Source organism: Cricetulus griseus, chromosome 7 (genome assembly GCF_003668045.3).
Source record: "Cricetulus griseus strain 17A/GY chromosome 7, alternate assembly CriGri-PICRH-1.0, whole genome shotgun sequence".
NCBI classification, from domain to species: domain Eukaryota; kingdom Metazoa; phylum Chordata; class Mammalia; order Rodentia; family Cricetidae; genus Cricetulus; species Cricetulus griseus.
In genome coordinates, this window is record NC_048600.1 from 114,801,860 (window position 1) to 114,824,878 (window position 23,019).

At 53.1% G+C, this 23,019-nt stretch overlaps 1 protein-coding gene and 2 long non-coding RNA genes across 7 annotated transcripts in view; 1 reads left to right on the forward strand and 2 right to left on the reverse strand.

The window, feature by feature from the left end:
• The window catches only part of Arhgap27 (Rho GTPase activating protein 27), a 29,267-nt gene extending 12,635 nt beyond the window's left edge, over window positions 1-16,632 (forward strand). For 2 of the 5 annotated variants that reach the window (XM_027428043.2, XM_027428044.2), the window contains exons 4-18: window positions 8,239-8,655; window positions 8,975-9,157; window positions 9,345-9,425; window positions 9,498-9,581; window positions 9,839-9,906; window positions 10,162-10,252; window positions 10,655-10,759; window positions 12,888-12,986; window positions 13,820-13,925; window positions 14,053-14,175; window positions 14,249-14,347; window positions 14,517-14,594; window positions 14,687-14,821; window positions 14,909-15,014; window positions 15,116-16,632. In XM_027428043.2, the coding sequence (XP_027283844.1) occupies window positions 8,239-8,655; window positions 8,975-9,157; window positions 9,345-9,425; window positions 9,498-9,581; window positions 9,839-9,906; window positions 10,162-10,252; window positions 10,655-10,759; window positions 12,888-12,986; window positions 13,820-13,925; window positions 14,053-14,175; window positions 14,249-14,347; window positions 14,517-14,594; window positions 14,687-14,821; window positions 14,909-15,014; window positions 15,116-15,293 (1,953 nt within the window). In that variant the 3' untranslated portion in view covers window positions 15,294-16,632. Of the gene's footprint in view, window positions 1-3,472; window positions 3,545-8,238; window positions 8,656-8,974; window positions 9,158-9,344; window positions 9,426-9,497; window positions 9,582-9,838; window positions 9,907-10,161; window positions 10,253-10,654; window positions 10,760-12,887; window positions 12,987-13,819; window positions 13,926-14,052; window positions 14,176-14,248; window positions 14,348-14,516; window positions 14,595-14,686; window positions 14,822-14,908; window positions 15,015-15,115 lie in introns of those variants that run through there. The other 3 variants (XR_004770867.1, XM_027428045.2, XM_035448077.1) reach the window with 3 other exon arrangements.
• LOC118237814 lies at window positions 13,283-14,692 on the reverse strand. The gene is made up of 3 exons (XR_004770868.1): window positions 14,506-14,692; window positions 13,713-14,415; window positions 13,283-13,613 (listed from the first exon to the last, which is right to left on the reverse strand). It is a non-coding gene; the product is annotated as an uncharacterized LOC118237814 (long non-coding RNA).
• A 4,909-nt stretch (window positions 16,633-21,541) lies between the features above and the next one.
• On the reverse strand, window positions 21,542-22,817 carry LOC118237813. Its single transcript, XR_004770809.1, has 2 exons — window positions 22,707-22,817; window positions 21,542-22,311 (listed from the first exon to the last, which is right to left on the reverse strand). It is a non-coding gene; the product is annotated as an uncharacterized LOC118237813 (long non-coding RNA).
• Window positions 22,818-23,019: the final 202 nt, after the last annotated feature.

The window sequence follows — 23,019 nt, forward strand, 5'->3', positions numbered from 1 at the left end:
TGTATTTGACCAAACCTAGATGGCAAACAGGTTGGTCACTCGGCATGACTTTCTGATGTGATCAAGAGACACAGTAACCAGATGTGTGAAGCTACCAGCCATTTCACAGGGAAATTTCTGTCCTAAGCAAAGGAGAAACTGCAATTACAATAGAACACTTAGGCTAGTAAGCACATTAGTTTGTCAGATACTGTGTGCTGTACATTCTACCTAGCTGCTTGTGCTATAGGTTTATACAGCTGCCCATATCATATGTTTGTTTACCCTAGCATCACCAGGAGCTGTGACTAATGCATTGTGTTGTCACTTACCAGTGGTGCCAGGGAATAAGGCTTTTTCAGCTTAAAAAGAAAAGAAAAAAGAAAGATGAGAGAAAAGAAAAAGAAATTAATCTCAGCTCCATAAAAATCTCACTAGATTATTATCATTGGTGGTTATTAATCAAAGTGTCCATATATGCAGCTGTATATATGTGCACTAAAACTGTGTGGATTTTTCTTTTTCTTTATTTTTTTAAAAGATTTATTTATTTATTATGTATACAGTGCTCTGCCTGCATGTTTGCCTGCACGCCAGAAGAGGGCACAATATTTCATTACAGATGGTTGTGAGCCACCATGCGGGTGGATGCTGGGAATTGAACTCAGGACCTTTGGAAGAGTAGCCAGTGCTCTTAATCTCTGAGCCATCTCTCCAGCCCCCCTTTTTTCTTTATTTTGCATCAAATTCTGCCTCAGCGTCTTTGGTGCCAAGATTACAAGACATAAGGATGTAAACCACCATGGAGGGGGAGGTGTTTGAGACTCTCACTCTCTCTCAGCACTAAGTTTATAAAACACTAACAGGATCAGTGTAATCAAAAAGGAGGGGTGGGTGGAGGTTGGAGGTGAAGCCTCCATGGAGATCCAGGTCAGGGAAGCCAACTGGAACAGGAGGCCCCTGAGCCCTGCACTGAAGCAAGGGAGAAATCTGTGGAGTGCGTGGGTAAAAGACAGCCCCTGGCCACACTTTCCTACCTCTGCAGTTTGGCTCAAAGCCACAGTCTTATGGCCAGCCTAGAACTTCCTTGATGGGCTTTGCAGGCCCTCTGCCAGTATTACTTCCACTGTGTAACAGGGAGAAGCCTCACCCAGGTCTTGCCCACCCAGGAGGAGCAGGCCCAGCAGGCAGCTCTATAAGGTCATACAGAGGCTAGGGCAGAGTCCAGTGCTGGGGGTGCCCTATTCGAAACCCAGAATCAGGAAACCAGAAGAACACCCTGCTTTCTCACCAGGGCCCTGTGGGTGTGGGAACTCAGCAGCCAGCTGGGCTTTCACTGAAACCAGCCCTGGGGGCAGGGAGGAGGACAGCACCATGCTATCGTTAAAGAACTATGCTCCAGAAATTTCTTGCCCAGTGGTGGCGGCGTAGGTGCATGCCTTTAATCTCAGTGCTCAGGAGGCAGAGGCAGGTGGATTTCTTCGAGTTCAAGGCCAGCCTGGTCTACAGAGTGAGTTCCAGGACAGCCAAGGCTACACAGAGAAACCTTGTCTCAAAATAACAAAAAAGAAATTCCAGCCCCACACCTCTGGGTGATCTGTTTTCATTCTGTGTTTATCAGGATAATTCAGCCCTAAGCCCATTGGGTTTAGGATGCAGATGAGGTAGGGCACCTGGCCTGGGCCTCACAATCACTCCAGGTAGCAGTGAAATGCTCTGCGTGGTCTAGGACTGCAGTGAAACCTCCTACTTTGCTCCCCCATTGCCCCGTACATCAGTGAGCTTGTAGCTCTCAGCCTGGTCTAGGCAGATACAGAGGGAGACTCCAGTCTCTGGCCCATAGGAGGTGGAGTAGGGGAGGGGCCCACTGTGTGACAATATTAAGGCAAAAAAGCACAGTTCCTTCCTGCCATTCCTCTACCCAATCTGGGTGGCAAAGAGTGGGCCTGCTCAGTGAGTGGATGGAGGCCAGTCCCTGGCTGAGTCTGATTTGGGTCCTCTCTCTCTTTCTCCCTCCTTCCCCTGTCTCTTTCTCTTTAGAGAGAGATTTTCATTAAATAGCCAAGAGGCTACCATGGACAAACTCCAGGCTGTCTTTGAATTTACAGCCTGCCTCAGACTCCTGAATGCTGGAATTATAGGCATGTGCCATACATGCCCTGTGTTTGGGGTCATTTATTTTACTTCTCAACCCAGAGGGCAAGATTTTTCTCTTGTATCGTCTCCCAACCCCATCCCCCTGGGAGAGGCAGATGGAGTGATAGGCAGCTAGTCTGTGCTGGTGGCTCTGGCCCCTCCTACTCTGTAACTCTCAGCATGGTGTGCTTGTGGGCACCAGCTGTGGTCATCACTTCCGCCTATGGGGGAAGGGAGCCACTTTAGCTTGAGAGCTAGGCTGTGCATCCAGAGCGGTGCTGGCTTTCCAGTGTGACTGGTGGGACATGTGGCCAGGGGACTTCTGGTGGAGCAATGACACAGGTGCCAAAGGGCAAAGGACCAAATGTTTCAATTCTATGCTGTGTCTTCATGGGCTTTCTGAAATGAGAGACCAGGCTGCAGACAAACTGGGGACTTATGGAAACAGAGCCCATGAAGGAAGGGCGCCTTGGAGAGGGGTGGGATAGACAAGCTAGTGTCCAGGGACTTGGTGGAGCAGCCACAGCTGCTCACCTGGGGTATGCTGGGCCCACGGGGTGTGGCTGGATTGGAGTGTCTGCCTGCATGAAGTGGTGGAGGGGTTGAAACCAGAAGGGGGCAGCTGCTTGGTGTCCTCCTTTCTCTTAGTCCTCAGTGGAGGGTGGGCAGTTTCACACACGGATGTAGACACACCTATGGGGATGGGTGTGTGTGGCCACCCAGGCGGAAGAGGGCAGATGTGGCTTGGTGACCAAGTCTGGAGGAGATGGGGCCAGGTGGTCAAGTGGGAAGACAGTGGTGTGGCCACTGTCCCTTCTGTTTTCATGACTGGCAGAGTCTAGACACCAGCTTCCCCATACATACCACATGTATCCAACCCCTTCCTCATCTGAAGCTCCCGCAACCTTCCCGTTCCCCTTCGCACCCTCCTGGGCCTTGGGGGAGTCCACAGCCACTCACTCCGTACCCTAGGCTAGCCCAGGCTGAAGCGCTGTCCTCAGTCTTTCTGTCACCTGTCCTTGCATGGGCCTCCTCTTCCATCCCACCTGTTTCCTGGTACAGCTGCTCTGAGCCGAACCTGCATGTGGGCTTTACACCTCCTCTGTCCCCAGAACACTGAGTACAGGGACACAGCCAGCGCAGTCCTGGAAACATGAAAACACCCCAACCTGCGCCACCCCCCACCCATCAGGCAACTTCGTCTCAGGCACTTCCGCAGCCCTGACAGGAAACCAGTCACAGTCTCAGCCTCCCGCCATCTCAAGGCAACTTCTTGTTTCCCAGTTGCCCTGTGCCAGCCCAGAGTTGTGGTCCTGGGCTCCACCCCCTAAAAACTTCCCAGGCAGCATCCCAGCAGCTCAGAGGGGCCGGGATGGTGGACATGATTGCAAAACTGGCCAGGAGGCAGAGCCGGGCCCTGCGGGCACAGGTAAGGATAGAAGGACTCGGGGGCAGGCTTGACCTCTGATGGGGAGGCCTTCTGGGTTCAGAGCTGCAGTGGCCCGCACCCCACCCACTCTTTTAGGAGCTGATTGTAGAAGCTCAGAACAGTTACGTCGGTCGGCACTTTTCTTCTTCGAGGCCTTTCCTGTCTAAGGGTGCACAGAGAGATCTGAGATCCCCAGCTTGGGGCAAGAGAGACAGGGCTTCTACCACTGTGGATGAGGGGAGTTGGGGGGGGGGGTGGAAGGCAAGGAGTGCACTACCATGAGGAAGTGAAGGAGGATCTCTGTGGTGAGAGTAAAGGTCTCTCTTGGCTCAGTCCTCTGACCTGAGGTGGGGAGGCCTCTTCCTCTTCCTCACTCAGGCCCTGTGTCTATACGGAACAACTTAGGAGCCCTGGATACTATTTTTAGGCTGTGGCAGCATGTGGGTCTCCAGAGTGGGGGCCAGCTTGGCAGGCCCCTCTGTCTCCCCGCTCAGAAAAAAAAACACAGTGAGGGGCCTACTCAGACCCCAGGAGCAACGAGAGCCCAGCTGGACCCTGCCAGATGAAAGCCCCTTTAGCTCATGGGAGGGAGAGTGTAGTACATGGAGAGGTCCAGAGTTAGATGGACCAGTGAGCACTCAGCTCCATGGCTGCAGCTTCAAACGGGGGTGGGTTCTGCCTGATTGCCTCTATGAGGGCCCCTCTCTTCCATCCCAAGCGCTTGTCTCTGGGGCAGCACATCCTCCTAATGCTTTCTGCCTCCACCACATGGTTCTGCATCGTCTCTTTTTGTGGTAGCCCAGGGACCCAAACCTCTCTCTCCTCAGTATCACCCAATACCTGCCGGCGTGTCCTCTGTTGAGATCCCGTAGCTCCAGTAGCCTGTCAAGCATAGTCCCTGCTCCAAAGAGCGAGCCCAGCAGCAAGCACCACAGCATCTCCCCACCACCCACGAACCCTTCCAACCCCCACCCCCGGCTCCTGAAACACTCAAGGCCACTGCCCCTTGCGTGCATGCATGCGTCTAGGTGTGGGACAGGAGGTATATCTGGCCTCTGCGATCCCTCTCATAGTGTCTGTCCTGTCCCCATGAATCTCCTGGGCTCTGTGGCTCAAACCTTCATTCCCAGCAAACCCTTTCTCACATTCTGTTCTGTGTGTATGGGTTTGTTTGTTTCCAACATTTGCCGTGGAATTGACTTGCATATTAAAGCAGTGTTTGGATAGATCTGTTATGCTCCAGGGCATTGTCTCACCTGATGGGGGCAGTGGCAGCTGACACACCATCTTACATCCTACTCACAAGAGACGCATGCCTTGGGCAAAGGGGCGAGGTTCAAGCATGAGGCCCTGAGAGTTTGGATCCCTGGCACCCATGTAAATGCTAGGAGGACTTGGCAGTCTGCCTGTAATCCCAGCTCTGGGGAGGCAGAGATGGGGATTTCTAAAGCAAGCTGGCTAGCTCAAATCAGTGAGCTCTGGCTTCAAGTGAGAGACCCCACCTCAATATAAGGTGGAGATCGATCAAGGAAGACAGCCCTATCAACAATATACACATGCAGACATATGTGCACCTGCATTCACACACACACACACACACACACACACACACGCACGACGCACGCACGCACGCACGCACGCACGCACGCACGCACGCACGCACGCACGCACACACGCACGCACGCGTGCACACACGAGCACACCATATACACAAGGGAAGAGAGAAAAAGAAAGGAAGGAAGGCAGTCAGATAGGTGGGCAGCTACCCAACTTCCAAGGCAGAATGCTACTGGACCCTACCAAAGTAATGAGTGTCTTAAACCTCTCCCCTGAGAGGCTGTGACCTGAGGCACCAAAGGGAACAAAGTCAGCATGGGGAGAACAGGAGAGAAGGACAGTCAGGCCCATGGGACAGCCTGAGGAAGTGGACAGGGAGAAGTGGGTAGGTGGGTCTTCTGATGAGGAGGGATAGCCTGGGGTAGCTGAAATACAGGAATACACGTGAGGTTTGGGGTCCGGGAGAAAGCAGTGTGCAGAAGGCCCTGTCTCCACCTCATGAGCCTGGAGGGTAAAGGACAACTGGTGTACTCAGCCCAGCACCTGCATCCTGGGGGCTAGCCAGTCAGAAACTGTAACCTTCCACGTCTTTCCATGCCTTTACACTTTCTTTATTCTGTTTATTGATTGCGTGCACACATAATCATGTGTGCCTCAGCACAGGTGTGGAAGTCACAGGACAACTTGGCAGAGTCAGTTCTCTCCCTCCACTATATGGGTCCTGGGGTTCAAACTCAGGTTGTCAGGCCCGGTGGCACATACCTGTAACGGCTGAGCCCTCTTGCTGGCCCCCACCTTTGCGGTCTTTCTCAGCAGTGACATCACTGACATGCTGCGCTTGCCACACTCTACACCTGCCATGTGTGCCTTTGAGGCCAGTTCTGCAAAGCAGGGACTTGTGTCCCTTTGTTCTCTGCTGCATCCCCAACCCCATGGCTAAGTTCCTACCACCTGACAAAGCATGGGAATCTTTGTGAGATGAGTGACTTTGGGAGGGGGTAATCTTTACTTATTTTTATGTGTGTGGATACAAATACTCATGTAATTACATGCATCGCATGTGTGCCTGGTGCCCAAAGAGGTCAGAAGCGGGGGGAAGGGGGGCATCAGATCCCCTGGAGTTGGAGAGTTGCCAGCCACCATGTGGGTGCTGGGAACTGAACTCAGGTCCTTTGCAAGAGCAGCAAATGTTCTTAACCCACTGAGCCGTCTCTCCAGCCCCCAGTGGATACTTTTTATGTTCCTTCCTAAAACCCAGGGAGAAGCCACATTGAGTAGGACACAGGAACGTTTGTGATGGTTTGGTTTTATCACATGAATTGTGAGTGTGTCACAGCACACACGTGGAGGACAGAAAACAACCTGTGCTAGTCAGTTCTCTCCCTTCACCACGTGGTTTGATCCCAGAGATCAAATGCTGGTCATCAGGCTTGGTAACAAGAGCCTTTATCCACTGAGCCACCTTGTCAGCACATTTTGTGTTTGAGACAGGTGGATCTCTGTGAGTTTGAGGCCAGCCTGGTCTGCAGAGGGAGTTCCAGGACAGGCTCCAATAAAGTACAGTGGCCCAGAATAAAGACTATTCTCATGCAGATGCTCCTTTTTAACCATGGCTCACACCTTTAGTCCCAGCACTCGGGAGGCAGAGGCAGGCAGATCTCTTATGAGTTCGAGATCAGCCTGGTCTATAAGAGCTAGTTCCAGGACAGCCTCCAAAGCCACAGAGAAACCCTGACTTGAAAACCTTCCCCCTGCCACACACACACAGAAAAACAGTTACTGTTACAAAAATTGGAATCTCCAAAAATTTTTAAAGAAAAAAGAAATTGGAGCTGGAGCTCAATGGGACAGTACCTATTTGCCTTCTGTATTTGAAGCTTAGGGTTCAATTAGCACCACCACCACCACCCCCAAAAAATAACCCTATAATCACACTGCCCATATAGACCATCTGTCAGCATTTTGTTTGATTTCAGTCTTTTTGAGACAGGGTCTCATGTACCCCAACCTGGCTTCAAACTCCACATGTAGACAAGGATAGCCTTGAACTTGTGAAGTTCTGCGTCTGTCCTCTGAGTGCTAGAATTACAGGCATGTACTACCATGCCTGGTTGTATGCAGTGCTGGGAAAGGAATCAGGCAGGGCTCCCTGCATGCTATATGAGCACCCTCCCCAGCCCACACATATTAGCTTATTGAGGTGTATGTGTTGCTGGGAGCATTGTGTATTCTTAGAAAACTGTTAACCCTGCTGCCTTGGCCGTCTGCCTCTCTAGAGGGTTGGCATTGCTGGGCTGCGTGATGTTGGGAACACTGGAGGGATGTGGGGAGAGTCTCGGGACCTGAGTCCTGAAGCACAAACGGGGTGAGCCAGGTGGAGTGGGAAACCCAACAAGCTACGGAGGAGCTGAAGGCACTGGGCCCCAGAAGTTCCAGCAGAGAGGGGTGCAACAAGAGCTTAAAGTTCAAGGCCAGGGGCAACAAGGAGTGGCAGGAAATAGAGCCCAAGTCCAGGCAGGTGATGGATGGCCTCTGCAGGCCTCAGACTTTGCCCATTGCCCACGGGGAGGAAGAAAGTGTGAATCATACCAGCTTTTCCTCTGTGACTAGCCAGGTGAACCCTCTCCTCCCCTCTCCTTCCCTGTCCCCATCCTCCCCCACTCTCCACTCCCTCCCTCCCTCCCTCCCTCCCTCCTCCCTCCCTCCCTCCCTCCCTCCCTCTCTCCTTTCCTCCCTCCCTCCCTCCTTGGGGCTCTCAAGGGTGGTGGGAACCTTCAGTGGGGCTATGCACTGCAAAAGGACCCCAAATGAGGCCCACGAAAGAACAACGGGTCCCAGGCCATTGGTCTGTTGCTGCCAGTGCCTCACGTCCCCTGAGTGCAGACTCCTGAGAGCCGAGTTATGGTTAGATGATTAACAAACTGAACTTCCCGTCTGTGGCACACGCTGCTTCAGGCAGCACCATCAAAAGCGTTGACCACAGTGTCTGGGATGGGCAAAGCATACATTTTCCACCCAGGGTAACTGAGTCAGAGAAGTAACCGGGCTCGCGGAAGACTGCCCAGTTTGCAAATGTCCAAGGTCACACTGTGCGACTCAGGAGTTGCCCCAAAAGTTGTCTCCTTCGGCTCCCGCAGGTGGATGATCCCCCGGAGCCAGTGTATGCCAACGTAGAGAAGCAACCTCGAGCCACCTCGCCGCGCTCGGCTGCAGCTCCTCCTCGGCTCAGCCCGGTGTGGGAGACCCACACAGACACGGGCACTGGGCGCCCCTACTACTACAACCCCGACACGGGCGTGACCACCTGGGAGTCACCCTTTGAGGCCTCTGAAGGCGCCACCAGCCCGGCCACCTCCCGGACCTCTGTGGGCAGTGGGGAGAGCCTGACAGAGTGGGGCCAGTACTGGGATGAGGATAGTCGCAGGGTGTTCTTCTACAATTCCTTGACCGGTGAGACGGCCTGGGAGGACGAGACTGAGGACCTGGAGGAGGAACCCCAGGAGCAGCTGGAGATGCAACCCAGCCTGAGCCCTCGAAGCCCAGGACATCAGAGGGTGAGGGGTGGGGCCACCCTGAGGGCCTCTGATCCCACCTCCTGCATCTCAGGGATCAGATAATAGGGATGGGATAATGGGAGGGGAGCATTTCTCAGCATATTTGACCCCTCCTCGTGATAATCAGAGACCAGAGAATGGGGGCGGGGCCATCTCTGACCCCACCTCTTGCTTCTCAGGGACCAGAGAGTAGCTGTCTCTGAGGACCTCTGACTTCTTGCTTCTTGGCCCCAAAGACTAGAGAGTAATAGACGGTTCTGGTACGAAGTGGAGAGACAGGAGACAGAGAACCGCTAACTGCATCTTCTGGTCCCTGCAGCCCCCGACTCCTGAGACAGACTACCCCGAATTGCTGGCCAGTTACCCGGAAGAGGACTATTCTCCGGTGGGCTCCTTCAGTGATCCTGACCCCACTTCTCCCTTGACTGCACCCCCTGGCTGGTCCTGCCACGTTACCCCAGACAAGCAGACGCTCTACACCAACCAGTTCACTCAAGAGCAGGTAGGACATCACTAGCAGGTGACCTAGACAGCCTTGCTGTCTCTCCTTCCCCAGACTTCCTCAACTAGGACCTCCTCTCAAGACTAAAGCGCAGACCCTGCGACATTCAGTACTAAGTTGGGTGCTCCAGTCCCTAGTACCATGCTGGACTCTGGGCTGAGGGCCCTGACCATCCCTGTGTCCACAGTGGGTAAGGTTGGAGGACCAGCATGGAAAGCCATATTTCTACAACCCAGAGGACTCCTCTGTTCAGTGGGAGCTGCCCCAGGTAACTAACTGGGGGAGGGAGAGAGCTAGGGAGGATGGAGGGGATGGTAGGTGATAGTGTCTCTCTCCCCAGGTCCCGATCCCTGCCCCTCGAAGTGTTCGCAAATCCAGCCAGGATAGTGACACTCCAGTCCAGGCTAGCCCTCCAGAGGAGAAGGTGGGAAAGGGCCATGGAGTCTGGGGTCAGGCATTGGTGGAGTATGTTCTTCCCTTCCCTGTAAGCCCAGCGTAGGGGGAGCATGGAAGCCCTGGAGGAATCGCCCTGTGCCTCCCTCCCAGCAGGTGGGAGGGTGACAGGGTTCAGTGAGCCTCAGGCCTAGCCTGTGGGGGAACTTCCAGCTGAGGAGATGCTAGCTATGTCCCTTGTTGCTTGTCCCCCTTATAACCATTCCCGATTCCCCCCCATTCTCTTAGATCAAGACGCTGGACAAGGCAGGAGTGCTCCATCGTACCAAGACAGTGGACAAGGGGAAGAGACTTCGGTGAGGGCCTGTCAAGTCCCTAACCGTGGCAGAGTGGGCCACTTACTAATCCTCGTAGCGACTTCATAAAAAGTCCTGTGAGGAAACTGAGCCGCCTAAGGTTCCTTGGCTACCAGCTGTTAGGGGTGGGAATCCAACTCTTTTGGGCCAGTGCCCCAAGCTATGTTCTTAAAACTCTATGTCCTGGGGGTGGGAGGTCCTCCAGACTAGGAGCAAATCTAAGCCCCGCCCACCCCCACTTCCTTCTATACTTAGGAAGAAACATTGGAGCACCTCCTGGACTGTGCTGGAGGGAGGCGTCCTCACCTTCTTCAAGGACTCAAAGACCTCAGCTGCAGGCGGCCTGGTGAGACTTTTCCCTGAACAAGGGACACCTTCTGCTCTTTTTTTCTAGCCTGGCTTGGGAAACACTAGTCTGAAAAATGGATACCCAAGTACCAAGGAGCTATATATTGGCAAAGAGGGGCCATGACGGCAGGGTCACTACAGTACAAACCGTCCAGACACTTGGGGCCTGAAGAACAGTCCTTGGGGATGGACAGCTCCAGTCAGGAAAGCTGGGAGGCTGGGAGGGGTCTGACATACCTGCTTACAAAATGGGGTTGGGCTCCTTCCTTCCAGCAGGCCAACAGTGTCTAAGACCAGGATGTACCAGGAGCCTGGTATGTCAGAGCCAGGCATTTTAGCAAGCCCATCTAGGTGGATGCCCCTTGTAATTTGGAATCCTCCATTCCTTCCTTCCCCACAGAGGCAGCCTTCCAAGCTCTCAACCCCTGAGTACACAGTTGAATTGAAGGGGGCCTCTCTCTCTTGGGCCCCCAAAGACAAATCCAGCAAGAAGAATGTGTTAGAGGTGAGTCGTGGGATGGGGAAAGGGCCTTTGAATCCCACTGCAGACAGAGCCCAGGGATGGGGACCTGCAGAAAGTAGGGCCAATCGAGTTCTCAAGACTCAGAGTCAAGGCTGCCCCATCTTGGGTCCAGTGTTTCTGTCATCATGCTGTTGGAAGTCCCCACTCTGGGTACAGAGTTAAGTAGCCCTTACCACTGAGGGTAAGAAGCAGGTCTATGGGAGATGACACTGTCATCCCTGAGTGGCCTCCTTCTCTCAGTCACCAGCCTGAGATGGGGACTCTGACTCTAGCCACTCACTGTGATGGGCTGAACCAGAGACCAGCTTTTCCTGGCCAGAGCTCAGATTCCAGTTTTTATTGGGTCCCCAGTGAATAAACCAGTGACAAGCTGGTCAGGTTCCCCCAACAGGAAGAACAAGAAGATTCTGGCAAGGCTTCATAGTACCACGCCCTTCACTGTTTGGGGTTTTGACAGGTCCTAAGATCTGTAAGGCAGAACCCTAGAAAACACAGGCAGTGAGGGGCTGGAGAGTGGCTTAGTCAGTGAAGTACTTGTCACACAGAGAGGCTGAGTTCAATCCCAGAACCCATGAAGAAGCCTAGTGTGGTGGCCCATGCTTGTAATCACAGGGCAGGGAAAACAAACATGGATTCTCTGGGGCTTGCTGGCCAGCCAATCTAATCTAAATGTTGGATTCTGAGTCAGCAAGAGACCCTGTCAAAAATGAAAACAAAGTAGACAGTGCCTGAGGAATAACACCTGAGGTTGAACTCTAGCTTTCACCTGCACACACATGCGTGCACACACATATACACATGCATGCATGAATACACCCCACAGGCAGTGAACTGGCAAAAACCATGCACACAGAGAAAAGTAGCTATTAGCTGGCAAAACAAGTTAGGGATGGTCCATGACGGGAGGAACTAGGGGCAGACAGTGAATAGGAGGTGCTCTGGTCGTCACCCAGAGAAACTTAGATCTATTTCTCCAGGCAGCAAAAGAGGAAAGGGACAGCAATGGGTTACATAGATCTTTACTGTTAAGGAGGGGATCCTCTCTGGGTTCCAGGGAATCTAAGCTGTTTCCTTGCCCTTGCTTCTTAGAGAACTTTCTAATGTGTAGCTCTATGACCCTGGGGTCTAGAAGGATATGTGCCCTTCCAAAGAGCTCCATGGAAGCTGAGCCAGGACCTTAGGTCTGCTTCAGATGGCTGTTATGAAGCACAGTCCAGACATTCTGCAGGGGGCTTGGATGTTTCACTTCTGATGGTTCTCCATGCTATATTCAGTTCTAGATTTATTGGTGTGTGTGTATGTGTGTGTGTGTGTGTGTGTGTGTGTGTGTGTGTGTGTGTGTGTGTGTTACACCACAGAAGTCAGAAAAGGGCATTAGATTTCCCTGAAACAGGAGTTGGAACTGGATGGTTGTGAGCCACCTTGTGGGTACTGGGAACTGAACCCAGGTCCTCTGCAAGAGCAACAAGTGCACTTAACAGCTGATTAAACCATCTCTTAGTTGTAATAGGAGGACAACCAAAAGGCAATTTTCTCTGACTCTAGAAGTTGTTCCCTACTGCCTAAGCCAGGTTCTGCTGTCTGCCTCTCTCTGGACCAAAGGGCTAGATTGGCATGTACTTACAAAGCTAGGCATTGCAGCAGGACAACTCTGTGTTTGGAGTCAGCCATGGGCCAACCATGATATATTTCTACTACTCCCTGTAATTTTTTTTCATTGTTTTTCCAGCAGCTAGGCTCCCACAGGAATTTTCTATCACTTTGCCAATGCCCTGGGGGAGGCCTGCTGTATTCTGTGTTGGGCAGCAATGAGCCCCACAGAGCTCTGACCTGTTACTACTGGCTGTGTGCCCATGAAGAAAGTGACTCAAATGTCCTGGACCTCAGTCCACCTATCACAAACACTGTCACCCACAGCATTAAAGAGGAAGACTTGGACCTGGCTTGAGGCCTTTGCTTTATTAGGTTCTGAGTCTCTTGGGAAGGGAGAGGTCACTTCCCCCTCAGTACACACAAAAGCACACACACACACACACACACACACACTTCAAGCCTACTCCCAAGAGAGACCCAGGGAACAGGGGTAACTGACTGACTTGTGTCCCTCCAGCTGCGAAGCCGAGATGGCTCGGAGTATCTGATTCAGCATGACTCAGAAGCCATCATCAGCACCTGGCACAAGGCCATTGCCGAAGGCATCGAGGAGCTGGTAGGCAGAGCCTGGGACCTCCGGGGCTGACAGAGAGGGACGAGGTCCTTGTATGCAGGCCCCTCGGCTATGCACAGCTATGCATAGTGCTGTCCCCTGCAAGAGCAGCCCATCTGCTGATGAGAGGGGCTTTCCAGAAACACATGACTCCGGCTCTGGGGCTGGTCTTGCAGGACTCTATAGGAGGGCCCAGGCACAACCCATTATAGGGGTGGCAGGTGGGAAAGTACATAACTACCCTGAGACCAGCTAAAACTATAAGATAAAGGATCAACAGATTGAATTCAAAGGCCTTGTGCTTTGCCATTGAGCCATAGCCCTGGTCATGCATTGTGGATACATAGCTTAGTGACAGAGGACGTGTCTAGAATGCAAATGGTCCTGAGTCTGATCCCCAGCTGTGACAAAGTCAACAGCTATTTATCTGGCAGTGGCCTGCTAGTATTAATTTCCATATGAGTTGGCACTGGGTATTGATGAAAATGGGAATCCAGACTCAGGCAGGAGGCAATGTTGGTGTGATCAGCAGTGGTCTGCAAGTTCATGAGCCGGAGCCAACCAAGTGGGATGTAGAGAGCTGAGTGAAGAAGTGGGGAGGCCAGGACCCGGGAGGCTGCTGAAGATGGCCTGGATAAGAAAGAAAGGGCGAGGGTAGAATGACCTGGCTCGCAGCTCCTGGAGGACTCTGCAGCCAGGGAAGGTGAAAGTTGATTCCTGGACATTCACCTGCTAAGAGAAAGCAGGCTCTTCCTGGGATGGCTTCAGGCCGGAACTGCTTGGGACAGGCCCCAGCAGGCCCCAGGCCTTGCTTCTCTGAGGCTGTGTGATTCCAGTCTGCAGACATGCTCCAGAGGGAGGAAGGTGAGCCCGGCAGAGTTGACTTCGGGTCCAGTGAGCGCCTCGGCAGCTGGAGGGAGGAGGACGTGCGGCAGAGTGCAGGTGTGCAGAGGGTCAGGTGGGGAGCCGACCAAAGAGTCCCCTCTGCGGGGTGGGAAATGATGTCCTGGCTAAGGTCTAGAGCCCATATCTACCCCTGCCACCTACTCACTGGTTCGGTCTGTGGCAGCCTCACCCTCGCTGAGTCCCGGAGGCCTGGAAAGCGACTTGAGCAGGGTTCGGCACAAGCTCCGCAAATTCCTACAGAGACGACCCACTCTGCAGTCTCTGCGGGACAAGGGCTACATCAAAGGTACCTGCAACTCTCCGGGACCCGAGCTAAGGTGGCACGGGGCTGGGCGGCGCTGACCAATCTCTTCCCCCAGACCAGGTGTTTGGATGTGCACTGGCTGAACTGTGTGAGCGCGAGAGGAGCCCTGTGCCACGCTTCGTGCAGCAATGCATCCGCACCGTCGAGGCCCGGGGTATGTACACATGCGCAGACAGGGCAGCGTTTCATGGTCCGCTACTAGGAGCGAAAGAGTGGAGACCCCTGGGGGAGCACAGGGTCAAGGAGAAGGAGATGAGGCGATCCTGAGTGGAAATTGCTAGTGTCCCTAGCCCTTCCAGGGTCAGCCATTACCTTTCTCGCAGGGCTGGACATGGACGGGCTGTACCGCATCAGTGGGAACCTGGCCACCATCCAGAAGCTGCGCTATAAGGTGGATCACGGTGAGGTTCTTCCCCAGTCCCTACCCTGGGAACTGAAAGCACAAGTGGATGCAGACGGCCTCTCACTGCCCCCGGCCCTCTCCCCACCGCAGATGAGCGCCTGGACCTGGACGATGGGCGCTGGGAGGACGTCCACGTGATTACCGGCGCCCTGAAACTCTTCTTCCGAGAGCTGCCAGAACCCCTCTTCCCCTTCTCGCACTTCCACCAGTTCATAGCGGCCATCAGTGAGCGCCTTAGGGAGAGGAGGGGTGGGGAGGTTGGCCCGCTTTTGTCACAGCCAGCAGACCGTCTCTGGTCCCTTCCCTCACCAGAGCTGCACGACCCTGCCCAGCGCAGCCGCTGTGTGCGTGACCTGGTGCGCACGCTGCCCGCCCCCAACCACGACACACTGCGACTGCTCATCCAGCACCTGTGCCGGTGAGCGAGCTGGACTTCCCAGGGCAGAAAGGGAGGACTGGCGCCCCCCGTCGAGAGACTCCCCAACCTCTGAGCTGTTGATCCCACCATTCCCACTGCAGGGTGATCGAGCACGGCGAGCAGAACCGTATGACCGTGCAGAATGTGGCCATAGTGTTCGGGCCCACGCTGCTGCGGCCTGAGATGGAGGAAGCCAGCATGCCCATGACCATGGTGTTCCAGAACCAGGTGGTGGAGCTCATCCTACAGCAGTGCACGGACATCTTCCCGCCTCACTGACTGTGGACCCTGGGTGGCTGAGGCCATGAGGCTGGACCTCCTCTGAGGCTCTCCACCTCCCACCCCGCTGCACTGTGACTTCTGCACCCCTCGATTCGGAGGGTACGATGACCCCGCTTCATGACCCCAGTTCATGAAATGTGATTTCTCCCTATTGTAGCCCCATTCAGGGTTTATTAGGGCCCTTTCTTCATTACAGCGCCCCCTGTTGTGTGAATGCGAGACTGTGCCTGGAGGACGAGTGCTTCGGAGGGCCCTAGCTAGGAGGAGGGATTGGATGAAGGCATTCTGGCTTCCACAGACCTACACCTGGCCAGGCCTTGGTGGAGACCCTGTAGGCCCCGTGCTATGCAGGAGGTCCTGCTCTGGTCATGAAGCAGCTACTGACATTGTCCCTGCTGCCAGGGGAGGACTTACCCTGGCGGCCAGCCCAGGCCACTGACTGCTTGCTTCAGTCTTATGGTCCTGTGCCACCCTGTTGCAGGCCACCGGCGAACTTTTCCTGTGCTTTTCTCTCTCCCTGGGCCACACCTGTTCTCTACAAGGGTTCTTCGTGCCCACCCCATGCTTACCCCACACTCACTGCACCTGGTTCCAGGGAGCTGGGACTAGCAGAAGTCAAGTAACTTCAAGTTCCAAAGGTGATCTGAACCCCTGCAAAGGTTCTCCCGACAGCAAGCCCAGCTTCCAGAGGAGAAAGTGATTCCTAACCCCCACAGTAGCACAGCCTATGGGCTGAGCAGAATAAATATGCTGGAGTACCCTACACAAGCTAGAGAGTCCCTTAAGGCAGCAGGGAAGCTTCCACAGCTGTTCTGGGAAGAACAGCATAAACAGAAGCCTCCAGCCCCTGCCTGAACCCTGGCTGGGTGCCTACATGGTACCCACTTGCCATGCGGAGCTGGGAGAGGCCGGTTGGAGAGGTCACAGCCTCAGGCAGAGAGTTGAGCATGTGTCAGCTGCCCCTTCCTTGTGCACACACCACCTCAGCTTATGTCGGAGCCCCTAGCTCCACCCACCCTTACTGACTCAACAAACAATAATAGCTAATATTTATTGAGCATTCCCACCACACCAGCCTTTTACTCGGATTACCCCTTTGGTTTCTTGCAGTTAATATTTATTGTGGACCCTCTGGGCCAGGCACTGTGCTCCTGGGACGGGGGTTCTACGCATGCTACCTGGAGCTTTGGGCCCATTGAGTAAGGCTGATGCAAGCCCAGCCCCGATGGTAGCAGGGCCAAGAAGAGAACAATTGGAGGCCTCTTAACATACATCTTCATATTAAAAGTCTTAAGGCAACCTAACAGCTGTTAAATAAAATACGTTTATTCTCCTACTTTGGCAAATGTTCTTTGATAATGGCCTGGAAGGCTAGCTCCTAGCTTAAACTTGCTGGGCTCTTCCAAGTCCACATTGAGCATTGTGGTATGTGGAGAGCTGCACTGATCTTTAGCCTATCTGCAACCCCCGCCACTATACAGCTAAGGCTGGCCTTGAACTCCTGATCATCCTGCCTCTGCCTCCCAAGTGCTGACAGTGCATCGCCAGGCCCAGCTGCCATCTTTTCTTAATTATTTTCCAACTGAAGGATCTTTGAGTTAAATCTTCTTGAGGCTGTCATGACAGATACTGCTGTACAATGTGTCTGTGGCCACGGTGGGGTGGAGCGAGGCCATCTTTAGCTTGCAGGCAGAACTTCCTTGCTGTGTTCTCAAATGGCAGTGAGGCTAAAGGTTGGGTCCCTCCACACGAGGACTCTGATCCCAACATTAATCCTGACCTTACTTTAACTGAGTGACTCCCCAAGGCTTCATCTCCAAACACGTCACACTGGGCTCATGCTTCAGTGTGAATTGGAGAGGGTGTGAGCTTCCATTCCATTCTACGACGTGCGTGTTTCTATCCTCTTGGGTACACAGCTGTTGCTGGGTCCCACAGCAAATCCCTGCATCTTACTTGTTGGGGAGAGATCTCCCCCACCATCTTTATCAGCAGCCATGGGGAGGGGAGTGCTGACCTTTCTCCCACACTAGCTCTCCTCACAGCCCCAGTCTCCCTCCCTCCCTCTCACAGATGGCTGGCCTCTGCCCCCAGCAATGATAGAAACCACAGTGAGCCCCAGAACAGCCTCTCCTCTCCCTAGCTCTCCACATCCCTGAGGATGACGAGGAGTTGCCTTTTTTTTCCTAAGAGGACCCACGGTTCTCCATGCTTCTCCCATATTGAGCTGCTGTGCTGGGTTGAAGTCACCAGGAAATAGAATCAAGGAGGCCAGCTTGGTGTACTCAGAACCCACACCTACAAAGGGATGAAGGCAGAAAGACTGGGCCCTGTGCCCAGACTCAGCCAAGCTCCCAGAAGCTCTGGGTGAGTTTACGAATTGTCCCTCCTGTGGCAAGAAGCCAGGCTTGCCGGCTGCCTATTAGCCACCCAAGTGCCTGATGGATGGCACAGATCTGGGCAGAGCATCTCCTGGGCATATCCCAGAGGGGCTCAGATGAGAGCTGTTGGTCACTGGGCCTCCACCCACTGGGGGCTTGGTGCTTCAGTCATGGACGAGAGGAGGTTGTGGAACCCATAGTATCCACTGCTATCCCACCTGGCCCCATGGGAACACGCTCCAATCACTGTTTCCCTTGGAAGCCCTCCACCATACACCTCTCTGCAAGCGCAGCCATTCTGTCTCTCTCACAGCCAGACTTTTTAAATTATTACATTTCTTTGTTTGCATGTTGTGTATGTGTGTTGAAGGTGCATGCATGCCATGGCATCTGTGTGTGGACGTCAAAGGACAGACAACTTGCAAAATGTGATCCTTTCCTTTACCATTTGGGTACTAGGGTTGTCAGGCTTGACAGCAAGTTTTATATACGTACAGCTAGATGTTAAGATGCGTCTATGTTGGCTGTCCCATCCACTGACCTCAACCCCTGCATGACACAGACCCCAGAATCTCCTGTGGATTCAGCAACACACCCATGCTGGTAGACACTTTGGGTCTCCGTGTTCACTGGCACCCCGTGTCATACAGGCCTTCCTGGAAACATCCTCAGCCCCCTCATGTTCCTCCCACCTCTGGCCAAGCATGGGAAGAAGGAATTCTCAGACCAGACCCTCCTCCCTGTCTTCCTTCCCAGAATGACACAGCATCAGTGATGTCTGCCCTGTGACAGACATCAGAATCCAGCCTAAGACTGGATTCATGATTTCCCCCAAACCAAGTCCACCTCCAGGGTTTCTCTATCTCAGGAAACAGCTCTGTTATCTCCCAGATGGTCAAGCTAAAGCTTGGGAAGATGCAGGCTCCCTCCAGCCTGTCTCTGCATCCCTGGCCTCTACCTTGTCAACCCTCTTCCCCCCACAAGCCTGGTCTAGGACTCTAGCATCTGCCTGGACTACCACTTAGTCCCTTTCCCATCCCATGCCCCCAGCCCCCACCCCAATTCAGCCTCAGTTTACAACATTGCCCTGGTTATCTTATTGTCCCAATTTAAAACCTCAGACTTGAGTCTGGTGAGATAGCTCGGCAGGTAAAGGCGTCTGCTGCCAAGCCTGACCACTTGAGGAGGGAACTGAGTCCCAAAGTTTCCCTTTGACCTCCACACGCATGGATACACAGTGAGATGTGTGCAGCTTGCCAAGCCCTGAACCTAGTGCAGGGACATTTGCAGAGTCACATTAGTCTTTGTTCCCGGTTTCTAGGCTAGCCCGGGTCCTGAAGAGAGACAGCCACAGGAGTATCGTGTTGGGCCATAAGTTTTTTGATCCCAGGGCTCTGAAGCAGTCTTTTTCCAAGACCTCAGCTCAGCAGTGCCTCGGGAAAGGGACTCTTTATGCTTCGAAGCAAGAGCATCTGAGGTAGCAGAGTGCCCTTGTCAGACCTAAGCAGGAGGGGACTCCTTGGATTGGCAAGAGGGCTGAGAGAGAGCCTGCTTTCCTGGGCCTTTCAAGCCTGGGTGTTCTGCTGCTGCAGGCCTTTGACGAACGCCTGGAGGGGTGAGGGAGCCTGTAGGTTTTTCATTATTATTACTACTAAGAAGGGGTGGAGGTGGAGACCAGCCAACAGAGCAGGCTGCATCCTGCACTACTCACATATACCACTAGGTGGCGATGATCAGAAGGACTGTATGGCCCAGTCTCCTGTGTGGTGTGGTTTGTTCAGTGTTGAGACACAGTGACATGTGGCCAGACTGGCATGCCACTTGCTATACAGCCAGAGATAACCTTGAATTTATGATCCCCTGCTTCCACACCCCAAGAGATCGAAGCCCACCAAGATCCTTTCTCTTTCTTCTCTTCCCCCCTTCCTCCAAGACGTACTTTTTTTATGTGTGTGTGTGTGTGTGTGTGTGTGTGTGTGTGTGTGTGTGTACTCCCGCGCGCGCACACGCGCGTGTGCCACATGTGTGCAGGTATGTGCTGAGGCCAGAAGAGAGCACTGAATCTCCTGGTGCTGAAGTTTCAGGTCGTTGTTAGCCCCCAGCCCACATCATGGCATCTTACATAACCGCTGTGCCACTAATCCTGGCAGGTGATGAGCTCCTCACACCCAGCTGTGGTACGGAACTCACCCACTCCACTGACCTTTGCACACTCTGTATTGTGTGTCTTTGTGCAGAATTCTTTATTTTTGTCACAAGCACAGATTCTCACAGCCACCACCGCCATCAAAACAGAATGGTTCCATCACTTCAAAAGCCCTATTTCTGCCAGACATGATGGCACACACCTTTAACCCCAGCACTTGGGAGGCAGAAGCCAGTGGGTCTCCGTGAGTTTGAGGAAAGCCTGGTCTACACAGTGAGTTCTAGGCCAGCCAGAGCTCCAGGTGAGACCCTGAAAAAACAAACAAACAAAAACCCTCCATTCTTGGCCTGGAGACAGTTTGCTCAGAATCATTTGGTGGGTCGCCAGCACTAAAGTTGGGGAAGCAGGAATGGGATTTATTTGTTTATTTATTTTTATCATTTTATGTGTATGAGTGTTTTCCTCTGCATGTGTGTATGTGCACGACTGGTACCCACCAATACCAGAAGAGCTCATCAGCGACTGGAGTTACAGACAGCCACGAGCTCATTGGGACTTGAACAACAAAGTGCTCTTAGCCGCGGAGCCAACTGTCTCTTTAATATCACATCTCCCTGATTCTTTATCACTAGGCCTCTTCTCGAACCATTTCTCATTTCTTCCTTTGAAACTGTTGTGTGGGGGGACTCACACTCACACAGCGCGTACCCTTTGGAGACTTGGCTTTCTGCATTAGGCACAAACCCTTCAGACCTGAAAGAGTGGCTCCCAGGTCTGCCTCTGTTAGGTTTTTGAAGAGCCACTCTCCGCTGGGGGTAAAGGATGAAGGGAAGCCTCCGGGGTCCTGATGAATACTATAAACCAGTCCCCCACCCTGGCAGGCCAGTGTTCCAACCCCACCCCCACCCCACCCCCCACCCTCATCTCACACCCCTACACCTTCATCCCGCCGCGGGGAAATTAGCTTAGCTTTTCATCAGGGATGCTTGGAGCGGAGCTGCCAGCAGGGGGCACGAGAGGCCTTTTACCCGAGGGGCAATTACATAGACACACCCAGAGCTAGAAGGGGAGCTTTGGAACTTGTGTGAGCCAAGAGAACCCATCTGTCCTGACCACTGTGTCCCGGCCCCAAGAAGAGACAAAGCTTGGAAAGGGAGAAGGAAGGGGGCAGGTTCCTTAGACGGGGTGGGCGTTGCTCCTGCTGCCCAAGCACCTCCTCCTACCCGCTCTTATTCATAGCTCTAGATCCCCCAAGTCCCCGGTGGCCTGCATTCCCCTCTTTTTATCCTGGTACTGGATCTCCGTTTCTCACAACACCCGGGGCACCATCTTCTCCAGAAGTCCCTTCACTCTGAGCTTTCTCTAACACGCTCTCAAAGTGTGCATCTGGCCTGGGTGAAGGATCTTAATGAGCTTTGCTGTGTGCTGGCGCCAGATGACACTAAAGGCCTAGAAGAAAGCCTTGCTCTCAACATGCCCAGGGCCCTGGAATTCAGAGCCTCCGGTCCCTGTCCAGCTGGCGGCATGTGGCCGAGTGACAGGCACCTAATATCAACCTCTGGCCTCCACAGGGGTGCATACACACAAAAGCACCCTCCTATGCACACATACATGGACACACACACACATCCTACACAAATGTAAGTCCCTGTCCTCTGTAATCTCAGTGGGTGTTGTGTGTATGTCAGTCAGAGATCACAGTACTAGAATCTTGTTCATACATTTTGCTTAACTGTAATTCACACATCTGTCTCACTAAGAGACTTCTGGTTCATCTCTAGTTGCTCAGAACCTGGCCCACACAAGGGGTTAAAGTTTGGTTAAAGTATCAGTTATCAAATCTTAGAAACTCCCTTCTAGTCAGCTGCTCTCACCACAACCGTGCACTCCAAGGAGTGGCTGTCTTTTAGGGTCTCCTCCTTGTCTCCCATGAGTGCTAGCCACTAGCCTTCTAACTCCTAGGCTCATTCAGCCCATCCCTGGGCAGGCTCACCCACCCACAGAGCTGTATCTACACCCCTTCAGTTGCCAGGTCTCAAGCAACCCTGCAGCCCAGATCCCTGCATCCACGCACAACTAACCCCCTGGTGTGCTCCACCAGCTGCAGACCAGTCCCTGCTTGTGGAGTGAGGGAGACAAGGAGCCTCAGGAAATTCTTAAGAAAGGTATAAGAACACACAAGAAAGTTGCAAGTAACATAGGGAGCTCGAAATGTCCCTTAGATGAGTCATCTGACCCAGACTGCAGTGGGCTTTTTCATGAAGCAGTCAGTGCCAGAGGCACCCATCCGCCTGAAAAGCAACTCCCATAATTGTCGCCACAAACAAGACTCAGAGCTGTGGGGTCCAGTCTCTTTGGTCTGTCGTTGGTGCCCTATGCAGGGTAAGCAGACATGTGTTCACATCTTCTCAGGAAAGACTGCCCAGACTCCCACTGATTCCTCTTTGATTGAAGTCTTTGCCTTTCCCAGTCTGTCTTCTCCATAAACCTGAAAGTCCATCAGAACAAGAATTTTTGTCTGTCTGACACGATGCTGTGCCCTGCCACCTACACATGAATGAATGAATGAATGAATGAATGAATGATGACTCTCCCTGAGGCTGACTCCATCATCTCCCTCCCCTCAGCATGCTACTCCCGTCTTCTCTCTCCTCCATCTTCCAGCTCAGAACCCCCAGAGCCAGCCCAGAAGGTTCTCTGCCTTCCTTCACATCTCACATCAGCACATCTCACAGACCCTCCTGTGTGTTCAGCCCCAACTCCAACCCCAGGTCCCTTCTACCTCTGGATCCCCTGCCTACCACCATGCCACCATCCTGCCTTCCTGCCCCACCTGATGTCAGCCAAACCATTTTTCTCAATTGCCCATCTCGTTCTGCCAACCTCTCCTGAAGACCCTCTTTGCATCCACAGCTCAAGTGCTGGTCCAGCAGTGTGCAAGACTCGAGAGGAGGATGGCGCCAAGTGCATGACTACAGAAGGTGTCAGAGTGACAGGGGCACAGTAGGATGACAATGAGCATGGGGTGGCAAGATTGGGAAGTTGTTTCTTTTTTAACTCTGTGAAACTTTCCCATTACATCAAGGAGAAAGTTCCCAGAGGTCCTTAGCATCCTCTTTTTATTCTTTTCTGATATTTATTTTTACTACTTTTCTGGTGTGTATATTTGTGCATGTGTTTGCTTGCATGTGTGTGA